Genomic DNA, 21847 nt, shown 5'->3' on the forward strand with positions numbered 1-21847 from the left:
TCACTTGAAGTGTTAAGGATTTACTTGTAACTGTTATGCCGTCTTAGATCATGGTCATTATTTTTATCATAACTTTACATAGTAGAAGTGTGATCCATTCTAAAAAACTGAGTACACATACCTAGGTCTTCCAGGATTCCCACCTTCACACAAAAACATCAAAGCTGAATCGGCACCTTCCCTTTGATAACTCAATACAGGGACAGGTCTCTTCAGGATTCCTACAAGGGAACAAAATACAATTTGGATACTATGTACCTCTCTTTTTTCATTATTTTTTAAAATGTGTGTTTGAATAACTTAGAAAAAAAGTAGAACAGTTAGAATAGTAAGGATTTGATGTCTTTACACAGTTCCTGATAAGCTCCCTGTCGCCTTACTTCTAATTTAAACTCATTTGGATGTTAGTGCTAGTAAATGGGACCTTGAGAGGTCTGCGAGAATGAGAGCAGACATCCAGAGTTCTTCACAAACAGCTAATCCAGAACCAGTACCCAGGCACATAAGTACTAACTTGATGCCAGCTGGGTTTAAAACCATGCCATTGTGGCAAGGCTGATCAGAGCTTAGAGGGTTCACCCCGGGTCATCCTCTGAAAAAAAAATAAAACCCGGTACTAAGTGACAGTGAGAATAACTGAAGTAAACCTTGGCTCAAATTGGCAAGATAAAAACTGGAAAAAAAAGGTGTGTCTTACCTAGTTGAACAGCCTCGTCAATAATCTTTTTATTGAGATTCACGGCTCTCTGATCTGTTACTATGGCAACCTCTTTCTCCAAGGCCTGCAGCATGGCTGCGACAGCCAGCGTGCCCGGCGGCCCGTCGTTCTCCTCGGGCGGCTGGTGGGTGCAGTGGGTCGGGAACCCGGTGGTCAGCAGCACGGCCCGCGCATGGCAGAGGGACAGGCCAGCCTTCAGCAGCTCGTCCTGCCGGCGCAGGGGGGCTATGCCCCGCTCTCCTGCAAAAGGGGGTTTAAAGAGAGTGGTACGCTTCAGTATGTCGTTCTGTTGAAGTTTCTGTGTGGGTGAACCTGCATACTTTAATGACATAAAATGGGGTTTAAAAAAAAAAAAAAAAAGAAAGAAAAACCTCTGGTCAAGGCAGGAATTGGGGTAATTTCCTCAGGAAACCTAGGAAGGTGTAGGATATGAGTAATGCTGATAATGGGCTGTGCTTCCAGGTTAGGAATTTCAGTTAACTGGATTTTGTAAATTACTATACCTAGCATTTCTAGGTATTGGTGTAAATAGCTTTTTCTTTTTTTTTTGAGAACTTACTGCACATTGTTTCCATTTCTTTGGCCCTCTGCTTTCCTCTGATCTGCTGTGACAGTCGTGCTAGACCACATCTACCTACTGATGCTAGATTGCAACTCGGGCACCCCAGATCTTACATAGGTTTTGATACAGACTTCAGATGAGTAAGCTGGCCCTTTGTCTCTATTTAACTCTGTCTGCATAGAGAAAAGTAAATTCCCAAATAAATCCCACTTAATGAAATTAATAACCAAGGAAGTGAGGATTCAGAGACATGGTAAGTTACCAAGGGACTTCATAAACTCAGTTAATACAGAGGTGACTGCTAAAAGATCTTGTAACACTTCATGTAGTAGAGAATTTTTACCTGACCTTGAGGAACAGGTAAAAATATATTAACAGATGTCTCTTCTCATGGGTCAGCCCCTACAGAGGCAACGCGGTGCTATTGGTGTATGTCTGCCACTGTTCAAGCACCTCCTATCCCCTCTCCCTTCCCTGGCACTGAGAAAAAAATGTTCACAGCATAGTCCTTCTGATTTGCTATCGTTCCTGACAGCCATGAATACCAGTGTGACGTGCCGATATTCATGGGCTGATGGTGAGAGGTAAGTCATCACTATTGTTTTCTAGCCTACCCGCATCTTCATCTTTCTCACCTTCCCCCCACCTGCACTTTCCTATTTTTGTCCTCAGTTTCCCCTCTGCCATTTCTCCCTTGGTTCCTCCTAAATAACATACAGGCAATGTACAGATAGTGGACATGGAAAAAAGTTCTGAACAAAACATAGAGCAAGAGAAGCAGGGAATATTAGTCTCTGAGAAGTGGGGCATGTTAACTGAATTAAAGTACTGTACTGTCCTTGAGCAATAAAATGAGCTAGCTCTCAAGTTAGGTTCTGTGTTTCTGCAGAGCATGGCATCGTGCCAGGCTGAACTCCAGAGTGGGAAAAGGAGGGGCCTTGTGAGTAAAAATAAACAGACCCAAACATGCACACAGCCCAGACCTGGAGCTTGGGAGAGCTGGACATAAGCTGTTTTCCACTACTGCCTTCAGAGGATTTCAGAAAACTTATGGGAAACTGATCAGAATTTACAGCAGACAGAGGGGGCTAATTCAGTGTGTATTACAGGAACGGTTGCACTATTCAGTTTGCTTTTATGTCCCTCTCATCTTCCTTACGCACACGTGCAGCCCCACCTCTCAACCTTCTGTGGTGGCCGGGTCACTTCAGTCCATCACGAACATCTCTGCGATGAGTATGTCAGCAGAGTTTGTTGTAATTCCACCCATCACAGAGGGATGTTTGAAAAGCATATGCAACTACCACAACTTTCTGGTAGGAGCACAGGGGTCATAAACATGTGTAAAGAAACGTGCTATTTACTCAACGGTGAATACCAGTGTAGCTGCTACCAGCATGCTGTGGTGCCATGTACTTTACATACCAATTTCAGTTTTATTCAGCAACAGTTCTTATTCCCTGTGGACTCTCCAGTCTGCTGTAAACATTGATGCTTCTGTGTACTTTGAAAGTATACAGTCATCAAGATCAGATCTTCCATTACCCCTAAGGTGGGATGGTTTTGGCCAGACTCTGATATTGAGTAGAGTAGCAGAAAATGTAAGGCCTAGTTATATTAGCTCACTGTATTCCACAAATAATATTTTAAATCTTAAAATTGCCTTTAGATTTTGTGTTCTTGAACTTTATGAATATCTGAAAAAGCATGATAGGTCATATCTACCTCGTAACAAATCCACTAAAGGAAAAGAGGTGTCTTACCGGGATCTATTCCAATTAGGGTCTCTAGAGTCCTTATCTTTTGGGCTGCTTCTGCTGACACAATACTGTAATGCAGAGGATCTTGAGAAATGCAGTGGACTTGTGGGACTTCTCCTGAGGATCTGACTGTGACATCATCATTCTTTAGGTCAGTAACGAACATGCAGCCAGGAGAATGAGTAAAAGCTAATGGAGCTCCTAAAATAGGTGAAAAAACTTCAGTTAAACTCTTTGAAATATCAGAATGACAAAGTCACAAAAATTTATTTAATTACAAATATTAATATAATAATATAAATAATTATATTAAACATTATAAATAAAAATATTTAATCACAAAAAAATATTTAATGTAACAACACCGAGTCTCTGCCTGATGATACTTCTAAAAACAGGTGATATTTTAAGTTACGCTGCAACAGTTAATGCATCTTGAGAAAGAAATTTATGCATTTACATCTGAAAATGTTTTCACTTTTACAAAGGTCATATGGGTAGTTGATCAGGTTTTTTTACAATATACTCTTTGGCATAAATCTGAGGCAACTTAGGAACTGAACACTAGTATCCTTCAAGGAAGTCTGTCAGGAGCTGGCAAATCTGAAAATTGCATTTGACACACATGAAGTGCATTGACATAAGAACAAGTTAATGCTTAAGTTTGCACAGCGTGTTGGTGATACCGTTTCCGTAAGAAAAAACCCTAATTTTCTAGGTTCTAGTGCTGCTGGAAGCTATTAGAGTCTGTCTTGTACCTTTGAATATCCCTGTAATAGGAGTTGACATAGTTTTGTCATACTACCGCTTGCTGGCTAGGAGTAGTCCTTTATCAGACTAAGAAAAGGGGGACTAAGAAAAAGCATCTCTGCACAGTGTCTTGCCAACCTAGCTAGAAAACCTGTAGACTGGCAAGAAATAATGACAAAAGGTGACCAGTAAGTCTTAGCAAAGGGAATCTGAGCAGCATCAAACCCCACAGTGAACAATAAGCTTATTTAGACCTGACAGCATAGTAGCTCCCTAAACTGAAAATATTTGCTGTCTTTATGTTAATACCAGAAATGTTGATCTAGATTATACCTGATTTGGCAAAATTGGTATGTTGTTGGATAAATCACAGCTAGTATACTTAAACAAGAAAAACCTTACTTTGTTAGGATGGTGAAATGGGAGGAGATATTTCTTTACAAGTATATATGTGCTCGGTCTGTGCTAGATCTGTTGGGAGCTAGTAATTTAAAAGCAGCTGGGGAACACGGCTGTTGAGGTTTAATATACCTCACCAAACCATGTGACTAGACAGTATTTCTTATGAGAAGCTAGCAGATTATTCTGAACTACCTAGCTGAAAAAGGAGCACAGCAAGATACAAACTGTCCAAATAGTTCCTGGAATGCATTAATGAAGACTGGTTTTAACACAGAAAATGGCAAAATAAACAAAAGTGAAAGTGAGTTCCAGGCAAAGCCAGGATAGACAGCTGCTTTGGGCAACAGGCTGTAGAGAGGTTGGCAATTTTTTTCTCTCCTTTTTCTGCAGCAAGGGTGCATGAGGTAGATGAAGAGAACTGCTGGAGAACATAGGAATGAGCAGGATTTTCAGCTCGGATCTGGGGCCAGAGAGAAGGGATTGTATGTAAGAAAGAAAAAGAAGTGTCTGCTCCTAGTACTGAACATATTTACAGCAGGTGTTGGGAGCAGTTTAGATAAACATCTGTAAGGAGCCACAAGGTTGTAGCAGACCCTGCAAGAAGGACAAAGCAGATGACCTCCAAATGCTCTCTCAATTATACTGTCTTTGATTATTAAACTTTTCAGTAAAAACTAAAATATGATATTTCATTCCACACTAGTGATTTAGAGCAGTATATAATACTGTTGCTGTGGTTTAGTTGCATCTTCTTGCCCTTTGTGCTCATGTCTTTTATAAATGGTTATACATGATTGGATAAAGTGTAGGACAGCTCTGTGCAGAGGACAAAGCTTCATTTATGTAAAGTGTGTCACATTCACTTAATTTTAGAACAAAACCTGAAAGCTCAAAATTCTTCAAGAAACAATTATGAGCTGTTTTCCAGGTCAATCAATTTGGCAGCTCTTGACAACACTTTGGAAAGATTTCTGGCTGCCTCTTTTCTTTTTTTTTTTTTTTTTGTTTGTTTGTTTTGTTTTCTTTTTTTACTCCCTTTATTATTGTTTTACTGCAATGTAATAGAAAATACTATTTTAAAAGGAAGAAACATAAAAACAAACGCCTTTAAACTTTTAGCTTTTAATAATGCTTAAAAAAAAGATGTTTGGATGCTGCCAGACCTTTAGACTTCTGCCTTTAAAATACTGAAACAAAAGTGATGAAATTTGAGTAAGACCTGCCTTTAAGGCAGACCTGTCTTTCACAACTGAAAATAGTCCTGCCAAAGGTGGGTTTTGTTGTTTGCTTGGAGTGGCTTTTAGCTTACTCTAAAATCAAACCTGCTGATCAGTCAATGCATTCAGTCCATGTTTTTTATAACAAAAGAGGGGGGGGAAAAAAAAAAGAGAGAAAAAGAGATTGAAGGATAATTTGAAAAAGAGTCTCCAAACATAGTACGTACTGCAGTTGACTACTGCTTCTATTGCTGTTACTCCACAGGCCCAAAACACTGGAATATCACCAGGGTGAAGGTGAACTGGGTCCCCATAGTCTGGTTTGGAAAGATCGTTTATTCCCAGCATACCTGGAATTGATGAAAAATTAAATCATGAGAGATTCCAGTTAAGTAGTAATACCACAAAGCTGGGGGAGGTAGACCCCAAACATCATTGAGTGACACTAAGCTAGGGCTGCAACACTGGCAAGTCCCACTGAAGTGGCATATTTAGTTTGCCTTCAAGTGCACGTCCACAGAACCTGAGCTGACTTGCTTTCCCTTTTTGTACTTGATGACACCAGTTAAAAATTTACTCACTGTATTTCTGCAACAAAATACAAACTAGATATGTATGCCAAGTTTCCAAGATATTATAAATCTTCTCTACCAACAGAAGAATGATATAACACTGGCAAACAAGAATAAATGACTGCAATGCAAAACGAGCTCTTTCTAGAACACATTTTCTACTGCTTTATCTTCCTACATTCTTCAGGTAGAGAGATAAGTGCGTGCTCTTTTACCTCTCTGGGTTAGATAACTACATCTTGCTCTTACCCAGCATCACTAAATTGTCTTTTGTTTTATTCCAACATCTACTTGTAATATTCTGTCAGAATTATCATTCTAAGCATTTGCTACCTTCCCTTGGTTTTAAATTTTTCACATTCTTTAATATGCCACTGTCTTATCTGGAATTAATTTATATAACCTGTATATATAATCGTTTATTCTTTTCTGTTAAAAGTAAAATAAACAGCGTGACCCTCACTTGCCCAATCAGCTTGTTGCTCTACTGAAAGTAAAGACTTCTTACTAGTTCCTCAGATTTAAGAACTCAGACAAAATATACCACTGGGGTGTACTGTTAACGATGACATCTCCTTCCATGCTCTGCAACGTGATCCTTCTGTATATGCAGCCCATGAGTCTACTGATCAACAAATTTCTGTCAGCAGAGGGAATTTTTTTTTACTGTGAACTATATTCATCTGACAGGTGTTTGTCTGATTTTGTTCTTTTCCAAACAGCCACCTCCTGCCTGCCCCCTGTCTCCATTTTCCCTTGCAATGACTAGGCCTATGTTTGTTTGAGCTGAGTTTTTTGAAAAAATATAGTCTTGTCATCTATTTATTCTGTCCTAAGCGTTGTGCTCAGTGTATCCTATTTCAGTATTTTTAAAAATAATGTAGTATTTACTTTCACAGTCATCTTCTAAGACACAAAATGCAACCACACATACTTCTCCCCATGCTGTCAATCATTCCTACCCTGTCACTGGAATCTCTGACAGCAAGAAAGTATTCACATAGAGATGAAACTGCACACATTCTAGAAAAATGTTACACTTTTTTTACTAAAACCACCCCTGCCATATAACTTACCTACTTCAGACAGCTATCTCTTAATATCCACAAAATCTCTGTGTTCAGCTCATTAAAACCCCTTTTTTTAGGATTTTTTTCTTTTTCTTTTTTTTTTTTTTTTTTTAATTCAGGTTTGTGACCATTAGGAAGGATTAAACCAGTAAATTTACTGGTGCAGGTATTTCAGTCCTACCACTTCCCATGGTTCCCCCTTCATTTGTGCATGTAGAATGAAAAATGAAAATCACTGACCAGGGTCACCGATGTGAATTGGTGCTCCGTGGGCTTCTTTTAATTCAGATGTTGCTAGCACAGCTGCTTCCAACTTCCTTTCAGGTATAGGTCTCATTGTGACTACTAAGTTGCAGCAAAAAGTATAAATGCTGTAGCAAGGCACAGCTGTCTGGCAGTTTAAAAGAATCCAGAGTATTAGTAGGAATATTGAATAATAACTCTGAAGTGTTAGAAGAAATAAGTCTAAAACTTTGTATTGTACTTCAGTTTAGAAAGGCCACATAATGACATTAATTATAAATACTTTTGAAAAGAATTCTTAGCATAATTTTTTTTTTTTTTTGTGCAGGAGTGAAACATTCCATCCTTGAGCTTCTTCATATAGATCACTAAAATTAATTTTATAAAAATCATTATGCATTTCCTGCTTCGGTACATGCAACATATGGTGTGGTAAGCTCAGTATATTCTGAATATTGTCAAACAACAATGGTGTGCTCCCTATACGGAAAGGGAAAAAGCTAAAAACCCAAAAGTATCAGACAGTGACAAATCTACTTGATCTGAGTCTACCATCTGTATTTGAATTTAGGGGAACTACAGCACTCTGTAATATGCAAGGGTCAGGAACTCTTACTGCTGCAGTATCCACTTCTCTACAGAAGCAGCATGCCACTTCCATGCATAGAAAATCTTTTGTGCGTCTAGGAAGGCTCTGTGGAGTTCCTCATCCTCACTGACTGGGATGCTGAAGCACCTTTTCTGTTCAGAAATAAACCAGCCCGGCTTCTTAGAACAACGTATCTGATACCTAAATTGCATTTGAACATAAACAAGATATGTAGACAGCTAGAGCTGTATAGAATTCATTAACAATCTTTATAATAAAAATCACACCTGTCACTGAAGAAACACACTGTACAGTTCTTCACAGTATTGACATGCTATAAACTGTAATATTGTTCTAATCCTGAAATATTATAAGCAGATACTTGTCTTTTTTGGTTTGTTTTTTTTTCATTAAGCTTGGGAGAAGAACTCGGATATGAGAGACATTTGCACCTTCATTTTGACCGGGAGTATAGTGAAAAGATATATGTGAAACGGTAACACTGAAAACAGCACTCAAACTAAATGAAAAAGGCATGCAGATGTATACTTAAGTGTTCTTAATATTAAGGGTCTACCTACTGGAGCCAGAGACTTCTGTCTATGTTAAAATCTACACTACAAACTTTCTGAGGATGGTTACAGTTTTCAGTGCTATGGTGGACACCTCAGGTCTGTGAGAACATCTTCTGTCCCAGTGGTCTGCGTTCATAGTAAATATGCAGTTTAAAGGCTCTGCTGTCACAGGGAAACCCCAAAATATGGCTGTCATAGCTGCAGAAAAAAATGCTGCTGCCATGGCTCATAAAAGGAATATTCCTATTGCAAGCAAGAGCTGGTATGGAGAGCAGGATGTGTATAAAGGCATGGTCAGAACAGTGCATAGGCTACCAGGTGAAACAGAAGGCAAACGAGAACAGATCCAAATGAAATGGCTGCCACAGCACACAGGGAAAAACTTTGTTACTGTAAATTAATAAAAAAGTAGATCAGCCTTGCAGGAAGCTGAGGAAAGCACTGTAGTGAGGCTGGGTACATTTTACCCTATATTTTTATGCAGTCAGCACTAGCACATGCCTAAAGTTACTATCCAGGTAGGAAAAAAATTTCTTATTTTGAGCAATAGGAATATACACATAATGTGAATATGGACAAATACAGGCAAAGTTACAACAAAGACTCTGTGTGTGTCCATATACTTACCTTATACATGCTTACATTACATTTTTGCTCAACATTTCGTACAGGAACGCCAGCATTTTGGACTGCTTTTTCAAAAGAGAAGCTGCAGCCTAAATAAAAAGTCACCATGTCCTTAAGTTGTTCAGAATACTCCTTTAGGCTTTTCAGTGATCCAGTATAAGCTCCATGCTCATATCTTCTGTACTGTAGGCAGTCAGTTCTAGTGAAATAAGAAGTTATCACAGCTTTATCATATTTTTTGAAAACACAGTGAATTTTTTGAATTGACGTTAACCCAGTATCAAGCCACAAGATAGAGCCTACTTTATCCATTTATTTCCTGAGGTACAAAGAAACAAACACATGCAAATACCCCAGAACACCTTATTCTGCAGAAAACCAAGCCAGTAAACAGAACATGTTAGAGTTTGGTATTTTTTAGGTTTCACAGGTAAATGTCTCTTATACGTATGTTGTTTTACCTCCGGGCTTCAAAAATTAGGGAGATGTTTTAAGTCTTGCTTTCAGTGTTTACTATAGAAATACATCTTTCAAATTTCAGAGACTACAAATATCATGTGGTTACCATGCTTGCATTACTACTAAATAAAACAAAGGTAAACCCCTGTTATTTAATTCTGCCAGCTCAGACTGCAAAACATTTAGAAATTACACAAAATTTCACTTTTGCATTAAAGAAATAGTTGTAATACTGACAATTATCATAACGTGTTTCTCAAGAACAAGATGATTAGGCTGTTATCCACAGTTTTCATTCAAAGGTGTAACACCAAGAAAAGAAACTTCTTCAAAATGTACAACAGCGTAAGCAGGCTGTTCCCTGAAACCCTCCTAATCACCACCAGCATTCACTGCACAACAGCAAGCGGAGCTGGTCTGTAGTTACCTGATATCAGAATCACTACTCAGAGGACATTTCCAGTCACCTGGTTTACTTCTGTACAGCAGCGGCAGGGGTCCGTTGTTTGCATGGCAAAACTTCTCAAATTCGTCAGCAAGGGACTTGTGCAAAATCACAACGTTGGCCTGTTTATAGCCTGAAAATGTGAAAGGTAGGTATGACTGGTTATTAATTCGGCCTTTTGTTTGTGAAACAATAACTTTTATATAGATTTCTTACATGGTCTATAAAAAACTACCTGAAGGAAATTTTGGTTCAGAACTCCGTAATAAAATTAATCAACTTTTTGAAATGTTTCTAAAATCATAGCTAGATGTACTCTGTGTGTGAAGTTATTCATAGGTAAAATAGTTGGCAGGCATGTGTAATACTGCATAATTACTTCAATAAACATTTATATGCATTTATACATAAGCATAGTTTATTACCTAACCTGGGAGATTAGTATTCTATAGGAAAATGCTTTACTTTGCAAATGTTAACACAAAGACAAAGAAAGGCTAGTGTACCATACTTTCACCATTTTTTTTTCATTTAATACCAAGCTATAAATCATGGCCAGTCCAACAGTAAACTCCTGGTATCTTGGTGTTATGTAGCCCATTCTTTAAAAGCTGTTGGCCATGGAATTTTACTGTGGGCTGCAATTTAACAGACATAATTACAGCTTAGAAATAAATTCTTGTGTGAATCTCAGTCATTTCTACTATTTCTAATTTTAAAAACTAAAATTAACAGAACCACTACACTTTCTTCACTTGGAGTCAACTTTGATTTAAAAGGTTGTTAACTACTACCATGTGATAGCTTCTAAAGACATTAACGTTTTTGCAATGAGCATCAACGAAGAAAGCTCACATTCATCTATTCAGCAAAAATTTATTTTCTGAACAGTAGTAGTTAATACCAATGCCATTTAAATTTTCCTGCATGTAAATACCAGCTGTTCAAATACAGAAAGGAAATTTGGAGTACAACTAGTCTGTGGCGTATAAAACTGCCAATTAACAGTCCCTGACTCCTGTGTTGATACTGTCTTGAAAAGTTATTACTGTGTCTGATATCATACAGACAAGCAAGAGGCTGCATAGAAGCTCTCACTTTCTTAAATGCTGTGGTAGTCTGTCAGCCAAGAGACAATTGTTTAGTTGAAATCAATAATCTCCCTTAAAAGGCAGAAAATCAGCCACATCTTACTCTTGACAAAAGCTAACTAAGAAATCAAAAGATAAAATTCTATTCCTGATGGAAAAATGCAAAGCAAAGGCTGAGGTAAGCATGTATTTGCATACTGAATGTGCCCACAAACTGCTCCCTTGGGAGTACTCAGCACAAAAATTCATTTTATTACTAGCAGAAGTTACTAAATACAGGAACAGTTTCTTGCTAAATACAGAAATACATTTTTGTTAAATAAACATACTAAAGTTACCACTGAATAAAATACTATATTCATTTATCCTTGAACTTCATTCCCTGCCATCTATGTGAAATGCATAGGTGCTTTCTACTTTGCTGGTGATAGTTATGAATCCTTACATTATGGTTTTAGTCAATGCATTCAGCTCGGACTACACAGAATTTAAAATATGAGTCACAGCTGACAGACTGAATCTGCAGGTTACTTTCAGGTATTCTGTGAACTCAGGAAGCTTCATTATAACTCTTGGACAAGTTTATTGCTCCTTCCAATAACTAGCCTTACTTTCTTTATAGATGAAGAAGTATTTTACCCTTCCTATATCTTCTTACATATATACTTGCATTACTATCGATCATTATGAATATATTAAAGAGCAATGTTAGTGAAGCTAGCCATGCTGACTGACCTGTGTATTAATTCAACACACTCATGTCCCAGTTCAGAGAAGTTTAGAAAGAGCTTTTAATTTCTTTGGTGAATGACAGTGAGGGCATTAAGAAATAATTATTTTACAAACAACATAATTTTAAAGGATTCTGAGAAATACCAATTACCCTAGTCTTTTTTTTGTCTTTGCATAATGTAGTTGTACGCTCACGGCTGTAAGTCTGAACTTGGTTTGTATGTACACAACACTTTTTTCAAATGTTAAAACTAACACATTTAAAACTACTGCAGCAATACATTCACTTAAAAATACAGTTGGAACAAACTGTAGATTAGTAATACTGTAACATGTTTTCTGTTAGTATTTTTCAACTTATGTTCTGATGGAAAAGAAAAGCATAACTTCAAGACTCACTATGATTCTAAAAAATGACCCTTAAAAGTTCTTATAGCAATGCTACTACACACAGCTTTGTTGATTAGCTACTGGCCACAGTATTTTTAGTTAAGTTACATGTTAAAGTTGATGGCGCGGACTTCTCTGCTTCTGTGAAAGTCCAGCTATGAGAGGCAAGACAGAAATCAGTTTTCCAGAATGCCTTCAGTTATCTGAGTACAAAACTATTTTTCCCTCCCCCTTACAATTTTCAGTCTCGCCGGGTCAGTAATTTCCAGCTTCTGTAACAAATGAAGCAGAAAACCACTTCTGTAACCATACGTCTCTAATTCTTCCCCAAAGTGTATCTGATGAGCTAAGCAAGGTCTGTGTGAAAAACATGGTATGCCACGCTACAAACATGATAACATATGCACGAAAAGCCAGATTTAGTGAAAGATTTTTCAAATATTTTCTGCATCCGTAGTTTCTCAGTGACAAAACTGGGAGCTGAGGGATGCACTTCAAACATTGAAAAGTCCATGTACTTTGCACAGGTAGGATGACATCTTTTCTCTGATACAGCTTTATGATTTAGTAACACATTGCCAGGTGCTTACAATGGGATTTCAAGAACACCAAAGTGACCTAAGAACATAAGTCAACATTTTCTTCTGTTTTACTTCAGTGCTTTTGATATTCCTACATTCCTTCACAAACAAAAACATAAAACACGTAGCTATGAAACTAAAATGGAGTCACTTTTGCACTTAGAGCTGTTAGATTTACTTACTTTCTGCCACTCCAGAAGTATTACTAATACTGAGTCTGCTGCATCGAATCATTTTTCTTAGCACATGGGGAAGGAGAGATCGCAAGCCACCCGTCAAAAACATCTCTTCATCCTTAACAGAAAGGTAATTATAAATATAAACACAAAGCATATTTTTTTTTGACATTTTAAATTCTGATTTATTGGAAAACTTAAGCTTAATTTTCCTCCTCGTGTCCCACCAAAGTTATTATCACTGGGAAATTCTAAGTTATAACCCTAAAGGCAGATCAAAGTCAAAAGGTTGTTTCACTGACATTTTATGACTAAAAGCACTCTTTCAATAAATTAGCCAGAGACATGCACTTGAACATTCAGGATGAAATATAAAATTTTGCTAGCCTGTAATGTATGAAACAGATTTCTTTCCTCCCTGATAACTATTCATTTCCTAGAGTATTCACTTTTCCAAAACTCATTATAATTTTAAAATTGCAAAAGCACAAATGGATTAACCTACCAAGCTCTAATCTGTCATATTATTTCTCTGCTCAAAATGCTTTTAGACAATTAGCAATGCAACCTTGCGGTAAAGGGAGAACTATTTCAGAAAATGTCATTTTAATGTATTCCACGTGCATTATACTTTTCAAATATTAATTATGTAGAAGTGAATACTCTTGTGGCTACTCTTCCACTGGGAAAGCAGACATATAGATGTTTAAGTCACTTGTCATACAATCTGGAGTAGGAGCAGAGATAAGTACCCTAATTAAAATCAATATCTGACTCTTTTTATATCTTTTGGAGAGTTATCTTTTTTCTGCAATCTAGTCAAAGTTCACACAAAGTTTTTTCCCTCAACCTAAACTACATAATAACTAAAAAGAGTTTATCACATCGCTCTTAGGAAAAAGTAAAAGATAGCTCAGAGTAAAATAACTTGGCTGCTTATGATTTTAACCTTGGTTGCTTTTGAGTAAAGAAACTGAACTGTCCTCCAAGTAATCAAATTACCAACCTCCAAGTTTTTCTTTAATTCAGAAGAAGCCATACTTGATGTCATTCGTAAGAAGTAATAAATAAGATAGAAGCTGTGCTGCTTTCTTTTAAAAGATGCCAGTAAATTAATGTACAATGAGATGTTACAACCTTCTAGCAAAAGTTAACTTTTCTGTTAAAGGCCCACAGTTTTCTTACTATAACTATGGTAGTACAAAGTTTCACTCTCATGGTGAAGTGGAATGTAAGTGAAACACTTTATTGTGAAAATTTATACCTCTGAGCAACTAATTCTTTAATTAACTTGAAGTAAGAGCAGTGATAGGTTTTGACAGAAATTATACTTTCATTATAGGTTGCCTGTCCAAATGTTTCCCAAAGCTTGCAGAATTCTGAGAGGTTAAGTAGGGTGCACTGAAATTTGGAGTAAGCTTTGTATTTTTCTTAATTCTGAAATCTTTATATAACATTGTCAGCCAAAAGAAATCAGTCTGGATTTTTTTCTGAACTCTAATTTACTGCTTTCTAACTATTCTCATCTTCTCTGCTTTTACATTATCACTCTTTATGCTGCAAAAAAAAATAGTCGTCATTACAAAATCATGAACAATTCCAAGCACACACTTTGAAGATAACACGAAGTTGGATTTAGAAATGTAGCTGAGCTCTAATCCAGGCCTATAAGTGTGAATTTAAGAGACATTATTCTTCTGTAAAGAGTATTTCTAACACCACCCTGGAATCACTATTCCAGCAGTTTCAAATTAAACACAGTGATCTTAATAAAAATTTCCAGATGCATTCATTAGGTTGTTTCAGATTGTTTTTCTTTATTTCTGAGCATCTTTGAAACTATCTAAGTAATCTATAGGATTGACGGCCTTAAGAACTACTAGCTTACCTGGATTTGAAAGACAGTCTGAAGTTCAGGAACTAGTTTGGCACAAAAGCTCTCTTCAGCTAGGTATTTTATCGCAAATTCCCTGGTCTGATGTTGGGTAAGCATGATTCTGCCCTCATAAAGTACATGCCCAGTAGCAGAAATGGAAGCACCTATGAGATTTTACCAGCATACTTTTAGGGCCCTAGAAGTTTTAGGTTCATATGACAGTGAGTGGCTAACGAACTACAAACCCATGAATATCAGTAGTGCTGCAATGTCGGCTCCAAGTCCTTTACAGAAACACTTGTGCTTGTAGTTCCTACGTGTGACCCTAGCCCCTAGCTGCAAAGCAACACGTATTGTCGATGGCTGGTTAGGAATTGAATAATTTCAATGTTAACTTTGTATAAAAGCAGACTGATTCAACACTTCCAGTTGAGATAGAAAACTCACCTTATGGCCGTTTGCTATCACTAAAGTTCCTGTGGTGATTTTATAAAACTATAGGGAAAATCCAATCAGATTAACATTCTGAGTGATAACTTTAGACCACTGTATTGCTATACAATATCAGTACTAGATTATGCTGCTGTTTTTCTTTTTATCATCTATCCAAATTTAGCAACTAATAAACTCTTAGACGCTCATAGTAAAACCTAGCTTTTGCTCTTTGACTTCCTCAGGGAGGGCTAGTTTCGATGCAGTACGTTATTTCCCTATGCTAGGGGGCATCGTCAGGTTTAGATTTCCCAACCACCTCTAGGACCACCTGGAAAATTGTTGGAGCCATCGCGACCATGGCCTCTTTGGAATGACAGGGGAGAAGCACCACAATAACTCAGGTCTTACAGCACCTTTTCCACTTCGTCCCATTAGGATGCCTCATGAGGTGCACAGGCTGGCTTCATGGGGCCATCGAGCAGCGCTCTTACTAAATGGTCTGGTACAGCTCTTAATCGGTTATCAGGATCTGTCCCCTGGCATAAGTTTTTTTGACTCCTTTCATTTTGTTCTGAGATAGTTTCAGATCACGGTAAGTATCAGTTATCTTGTGGGGGTATGTTGGATGATGATACAGCTAAAGACAGGGTGCAGGGTAAGTATTAAAAAGCTCTTAGGAGAAGATGCTGACAGCTTATGAGATAGTTGTTGTGCCATCCTGTGTGGTGTCCCCTCATTAAGGGACCCGAAGATCTGGCTTTCCAGTCTGGGTTGCCTTTAATGGAATGAACCTCTAGATACAGTCCTGGGTAACCAGCATTTGAAAATCAGGTCATTTAGTGGCTGTGTAATGACAAACTTCATACTTAACACAGACAGTCTGAAAAAATCCTTGCTCTAAGTCATGTTGCTCACATCAGACTCCCTGACTTACAATACCAACAACCAGTATTGCAAAGCTTCGTAGCACTGAAGTATCAAGATCACTTTTAAAGAACCTTTTCTTAAACATTTTGTTCCACGTTACAAACACAATAAACACTTTTCTTTTTAGAGAATTACATGAAGGTTCAACATATTTTGAGTTTTACATATTCATGTGAATAAATACTAAAATACATTCATGTCTGACACGTTAAGATGGCACTTACTATTGATTTGTGGGCACTACTGTGTCTTGAGCTGCACTTCCATATCTTGACAAAGACAATGGAACTTCAATGCTGGAAAGAGATGATAAGGTACAAGAATGGTCTGTAAGAATGATGTATGGAGCTGTGTGATCAGACAATGATGGCAGTATGGCATATGCCATATCAGTTGCTCAGAATAATGAATTAATTTGTCAGAAAAATATTGATTTAAATGACATTATATTAAAAAGACACGTATATTCAGAAAAAATTTGCATCAAAGGGGCAGTCAGGAATTACAGATATGTACCAGCTTTGGTAAAAGTTCTAAATAGATCTTGGGTCTGGTTTTAAAAACTAATGTAAAATTTTTAAGTGACATCTTAATTTTGTATATATCTGTGTAACGTCACTTCAGCAGAGTTAAGCACAGGTACACTACCTGATTAACTTGGCCCAGCTGATTTGCAAAATATCCCATTACCTAGACAACAACAATTTTCAGGAAAGCCAGATTTGGAAGGTATTTTTTTATTCAGAAATTGTGATCAATTGTTGCCATGTGAAGCTCTAAGTTATTAACAATTTCTACATGCTGTTCTCAGCACACTAGTTGAGTAACAGGTGACTGAGTACTGTGTAATGAAGTGCTGATCTTTGCTGAGGTGATTGGAATGGGACTGGTTCTAAGCCTCATCTTCATAACTGATTGTAAAGAATATGCTCTATTTCCCCTGAATCCTACAACTCATGCTAGGAAAAAGGCATCTTGAGAGGAATGTTACTATATCCTGTTACAAAACCCTGTTGCTCTCCGGAGGTGTACCCTGGCCTGTCATATCGCTTCCAGATTCACTAATTCTATCTTTAAGTCACCTCTGGTAACAAAGTTAGTTACTGTATATCAAAGTAAGAGTTAAATATTCAACAGTAATGCTTGGAAAATGTGACAAATGCCATCCACCTTTGCCAAATAATCTGCAACCCAACATGGAGCAAGAAAAATGCAGTTCCAGACAAAATTCAATAAAGAGGTTGTTCAGATGACTTGCATGATGGACTAAGTAGCCTCATTGCACCACCCTATTTGCACATCCCAGGGTATTTCTTGTTTCCTCCCTCTTTCTTTTGTCTGCAGTGTGCCTCTGTTGCTGCCACCTTCCTCCCTGAGCTCAGACCTCTAACTCCATAACTCCAAGCTTGACTGACCTTTGTAGGGCTTCCTTCCTTGGTTTGTCTGACTGCATCCTCTGGCAATATGGGATTTTGGATGCCTTCTCTCTTCTCACTAGCTCTTTTTAATTTACATACTTGCTGTATCTCTAAGTTGTACCACAAACTCTCTCTCGATTTTCAGCCTAAAATCAGCTTTTCCGGTTCTCAGTCTCACACAAAATAATCTAACTTCAGAAATCATAAAATACAATAAATGCACAAATAGTTTCCTAGACTTGTAAGATGCAGAATCCTGTGAACCTCATTATCTATACTTACGTGTGTGTGTGTATCCCCTCTTAATATTATAGATAAGCTTGGATTAAGCATAGGTTTTGTAATTATTTCCTCCTTAAATTCTGACAGCAGAATCACTGACTAGCCTTGCAAAGTTATGTAACTTTACATTCAATTGTTGATTGACCTATAGTTTATAAAGCATTTTTACAATCTGCAGAACATAATCTCTTTAGAGAAAAAGAAATTAGTGCAGTAAATGGAATATTTTGTATTACATTAGAGCTTTCAAAATGTGAACCTGCACATTTCTCAGATATTTAAATACAAGCATAGATGCTTCACAGGCCCAGAATGTAAGTTATTCACTACACAAGAAAATGGAAAAATGTCCTTTATGTGTCAGAAAGATTACACTTTGAGATGCAGTGGATGTGTCCATACAGCTGTACTAAACTACACCAGATAAAAATGAATTTAAAAAGTACATAATAACACAGAAGGATTAAAACATTCTTCAGAAGTGTCAGTGTGACTGCTTCACCTTTACACGTGTCAAGTAAATTCATGAAGTAAAACTAAAAACATATACTTATTTCTGTTGGTTTAAAAATGGATCACCTGAGAATAAACAGCCTGTAAAAAGTACTGGTGAAAAAACTGACAAACAAGTAGGTTTGAAGATTGCAAAGTAGTTAATACCAGTTTCTGATGTCACTGATTACAGTGACTGTCACAGGTCTGTTTCTCCAATGGTACTGATACACTGATAAGAATATGGTTTAATGCAGTGATTTTTCAAAGTATAGTCTAGAGACTTGTTTACAAGGAGCCTAAGGACTCTTACGAAATACAATCCTGCATTGTTTATATCACTTTTGTCCTATTTTCAGTTTAAAGTTTGATAATAAGAATGGGTGGTGGCACATACAGGTTCATTGGTCAAAAAAGTGCAGGGGTCACAACTTAACGCTGCTGGGCAGGTTTTTTTAGATATGCAGATAGCTTAACCAAAGCTGTTGCTCTAACAGGAACAGCAGGGTAACTTGAAAAATGAGCCAGCCCATGGGCTGCCTCTACTGATACATAAAGTCATCTAAACTAATTATAATCTAACAAACCCTTTGTGTACAATGCCTTGCCTAGTATGAATATGGTTACAGAGGTTTGTTAATGTAAACATGGTTTAAAATGACCTGCTGTTTAATCATCAAGCTGATTTGAAATTCTGCCAAGAGACTACTGCAAAAAGCACAAACTTCTCTGAAAATTTACTCCATTTGATTTTCCAACTGAGTCTCTCAGTAATACTTGTGATGTTTTATTTGAAGAATCAATTAATGATTCTTTTTCTCCCCATCTGCTATGAATCATTTTGAAGTACAGAAGGGCTTTGTCTATCATTCCAAAGAGGAAGTGCTTTGTGTATTTTCAGACAGCAGCTCATCCAGCAAATTAGGATTTAGCTTTACATTTGAAATACAGGGTTTTTGCCTTTGAAGTTTATGCACCTTTAAATGAGGGCTGCAAATAGAAATTTAAATCAGTTTCCACTAGTGTTCCCTCTGCTTCTTAATGCAGCTAGCCTATACTAGAGACTGTGCAGATTGTGTCAGGATCAGAAACTGATGATCCATCGACGTATCTTTGATGCAATCTGGCTTGCAAACAAGACACAGGACATTTAGTTTATTCCGGTATACTAAGAACAAATAACAGAAAGCAATTACCAGCTCCAAAGCAGCCATTTCAGACAGCACTGTGTGTCAGTGCAACATGACTTGCACAGGCTCCCTGAAACTTCTGCCACCACATTTGCATTATTTTATACTCCGCTTCTGCTCTGGGACAAAATAAATTGTTTTTCAGGTGGAGAAATGTGGGCAGAGACTAGAGAACAGTTCACACTGGGCCCTACCCTTCCACAGGCACAATCTGTGCAAGATCTCAGATGTTTAAGCTTTTTCATCCTGCAAAGGATGAAACATCATGACTTACACCCTTCCAACACCTTTGGTCATGTCCTCATACCTGCATACCCTGCCCCATCATCTTACAAAAACACATGACCAACAAACTTTAGAACAGCTACCTCATTTATGTACACCATTGGTAAGGTATGGTACACGCCTAAGAGGAGACAAGGACCTTTACCAAGATTTTACAAGGCCATTTTCATGCCTTTGACTTTTCTGACAGGAATACTCACCAGCTGCAGTAAGAAGAGACAGCAAGCAATCTACCAGAGGTTGTTTTCTTAATAAGATGACAAGAAGTGCTTATTCAACTTAAAGAAATTGGGGAAAAAACATGAAGGTGGTATTTAAATATAGTTTCCCAATCTACATTGAGCTAGAGAAGATCTTTAGAATTGCTCCACAATTCGCTGGGCTGGGTCCAGCCACCAGTTCTCTGTCTTGGCCTCTTGTGGCTCTGAGCCAGCCCCGGAGGGCTTTGCCCACAGGCCGCCGCTGTGGCCTTTCCCCTGCCCCTCAAGGCAGCTCTGACCAGGGCACTGCACGCTGCAGCCAAGGTGACCAGTGTTGGCTGGATGAAAACTCAGAAAGGGAGGAAAATTTTTCTTCCCACTCTTACTCATGCAGAATGAAAGCAAAGGTCCATGGGACAAAGTACAGTGACTTGTACTGCTTTGTTTGCAAGGCAGCAGCCACAGGTGCTTATTTTGATAAGAAAGTATGTCACTGCCTAGGTTACACCCAGTCACGTCATGCATGGTCACAGGACTTGATGGGGTGCCCGTTCCTCCCAAGGAATTCCATCTGGAGATAAGCAGGTGAGTGATGCTCTGCTCCTTACACACCATAAAATAGCACCATGGTCCCCAAAAAACATGCCACACCCCTATTGTCAGGTCGTCCAAGCTGCCCCCAGGATTACGCCGCTTCTTTTGGCCTCACGTCTGCCAAAAGGTGCTAAATCACTGCACCCATTGCTCCTCACCAAGCAATTCTCCTCAGATATTGTCACTGAAGGAATGAATGCAGACTGTGTATTTACACAAGGATAGCATCCTTGAAATGTGGGTGTCTCAGTATGCTGTGTCTGAGGAACCTCCAGTAAATTGTACCTTTCCAAACACTACCAAGAACAAACACCTTTGCCTCCACTGATACCTGTAATGGAGAGATACTGACTTTTGTTTTTCCACTGCTTCCTTCAGCTCTTAGCCCAAGAAGTACTTGAACAGCTCAAAAGGACAGAGCATCATTTCCTTGATGGAACTCCAGGCTTAAGTGCTATTTGTATAACCAGGTGAATTAGTAGCAGGCTCAGCAAGGATACCTCATTGCAACCTCCAGGAGCAAGCGTAGATTAAGTGCTGTTAGCTATTGTGTTATGCAATGGCAAACAGTATGCACTTGGACTGCTACTTTATCTTGGGGCATCTACGCTGCTCACATATTACATGTTAACCTGCATCAAGGATGCCTGGACAGCTTTGTTCGGCAGCATCCATTCCAATTGGAAAGGCTCCGTGAAGTTACAGACAAGTTACGGCTGCATTACTGTGTTTTCATTACTGTATACCTGACAACTATGGTACTGTGTGGCAACTGTAGTTGTTACGATGTTGCTACACTGATCTGATTGTCCAGTTATCTGTAGGAATCAGGAATTAACTGGTTTTATAGACAAACGGCAATCACACTGACCGTGGGAAGGGAGGTTCTGCAAGTGGTATGCTGGTGCTGCAGAGTACCAACAGTGCCCCCAGTTGCCCTCTCCATTTATGAACTCATCACAGTCATTCCATTCAAGACCAGCATATGATGTAATCCCACTGGGCAACTGTCCTCAGCCACCAGAATAATCCTTGGTGAAGCAGAACATGAGTTACCCTATATCCATAGGCTAAAATAGTGCCTACTGCCTAGAAGAAAGATGGGTTTGAACTGAAGCATTGTGTTCTGAAAAGGAAATTCCCATTGACATGACACTTTTAAATTGCAGGAAAGGATACAGGCCCTCTT

General features: G+C 38.2%; 1 protein-coding gene across 13 annotated transcripts in view; it reads right to left on the reverse strand.

Annotated features, from left to right (window-relative positions):
* Positions 1-21847, reverse strand: part of DGLUCY (D-glutamate cyclase) — a 47688-nt gene that overhangs the window by 13203 nt on the left and 12638 nt on the right. For 11 of the 13 annotated variants that reach the window (XM_055715740.1, XM_055715743.1, XM_055715738.1 and 8 more), the window contains 9 exons: positions 16422-16493; positions 12966-13077; positions 9972-10122; positions 9086-9284; positions 7292-7442; positions 5637-5759; positions 3044-3241; positions 698-958; positions 122-221 (listed from right to left, as the gene is read on the reverse strand). In XM_055715740.1, the coding sequence (XP_055571715.1) occupies positions 122-221; positions 698-958; positions 3044-3241; positions 5637-5759; positions 7292-7442; positions 9086-9284; positions 9972-10122; positions 12966-13068 (1286 nt within the window). In that variant the 5' untranslated portion in view covers positions 13069-13077; positions 16422-16493. Of the gene's footprint in view, positions 1-121; positions 222-697; positions 959-3043; positions 3242-5636; positions 5760-7291; positions 7443-9085; positions 9285-9971; positions 10123-12965; positions 13078-16421; positions 16494-20064; positions 20089-21847 lie in introns of those variants that run through there. The other 2 variants (XM_027804961.2, XM_055715748.1) reach the window with 2 other exon arrangements.

The sequence above is a fragment of the Falco cherrug genome, chromosome 7 (genome assembly GCF_023634085.1).
Source record: "Falco cherrug isolate bFalChe1 chromosome 7, bFalChe1.pri, whole genome shotgun sequence".
NCBI classification, from domain to species: domain Eukaryota; kingdom Metazoa; phylum Chordata; class Aves; order Falconiformes; family Falconidae; genus Falco; species Falco cherrug.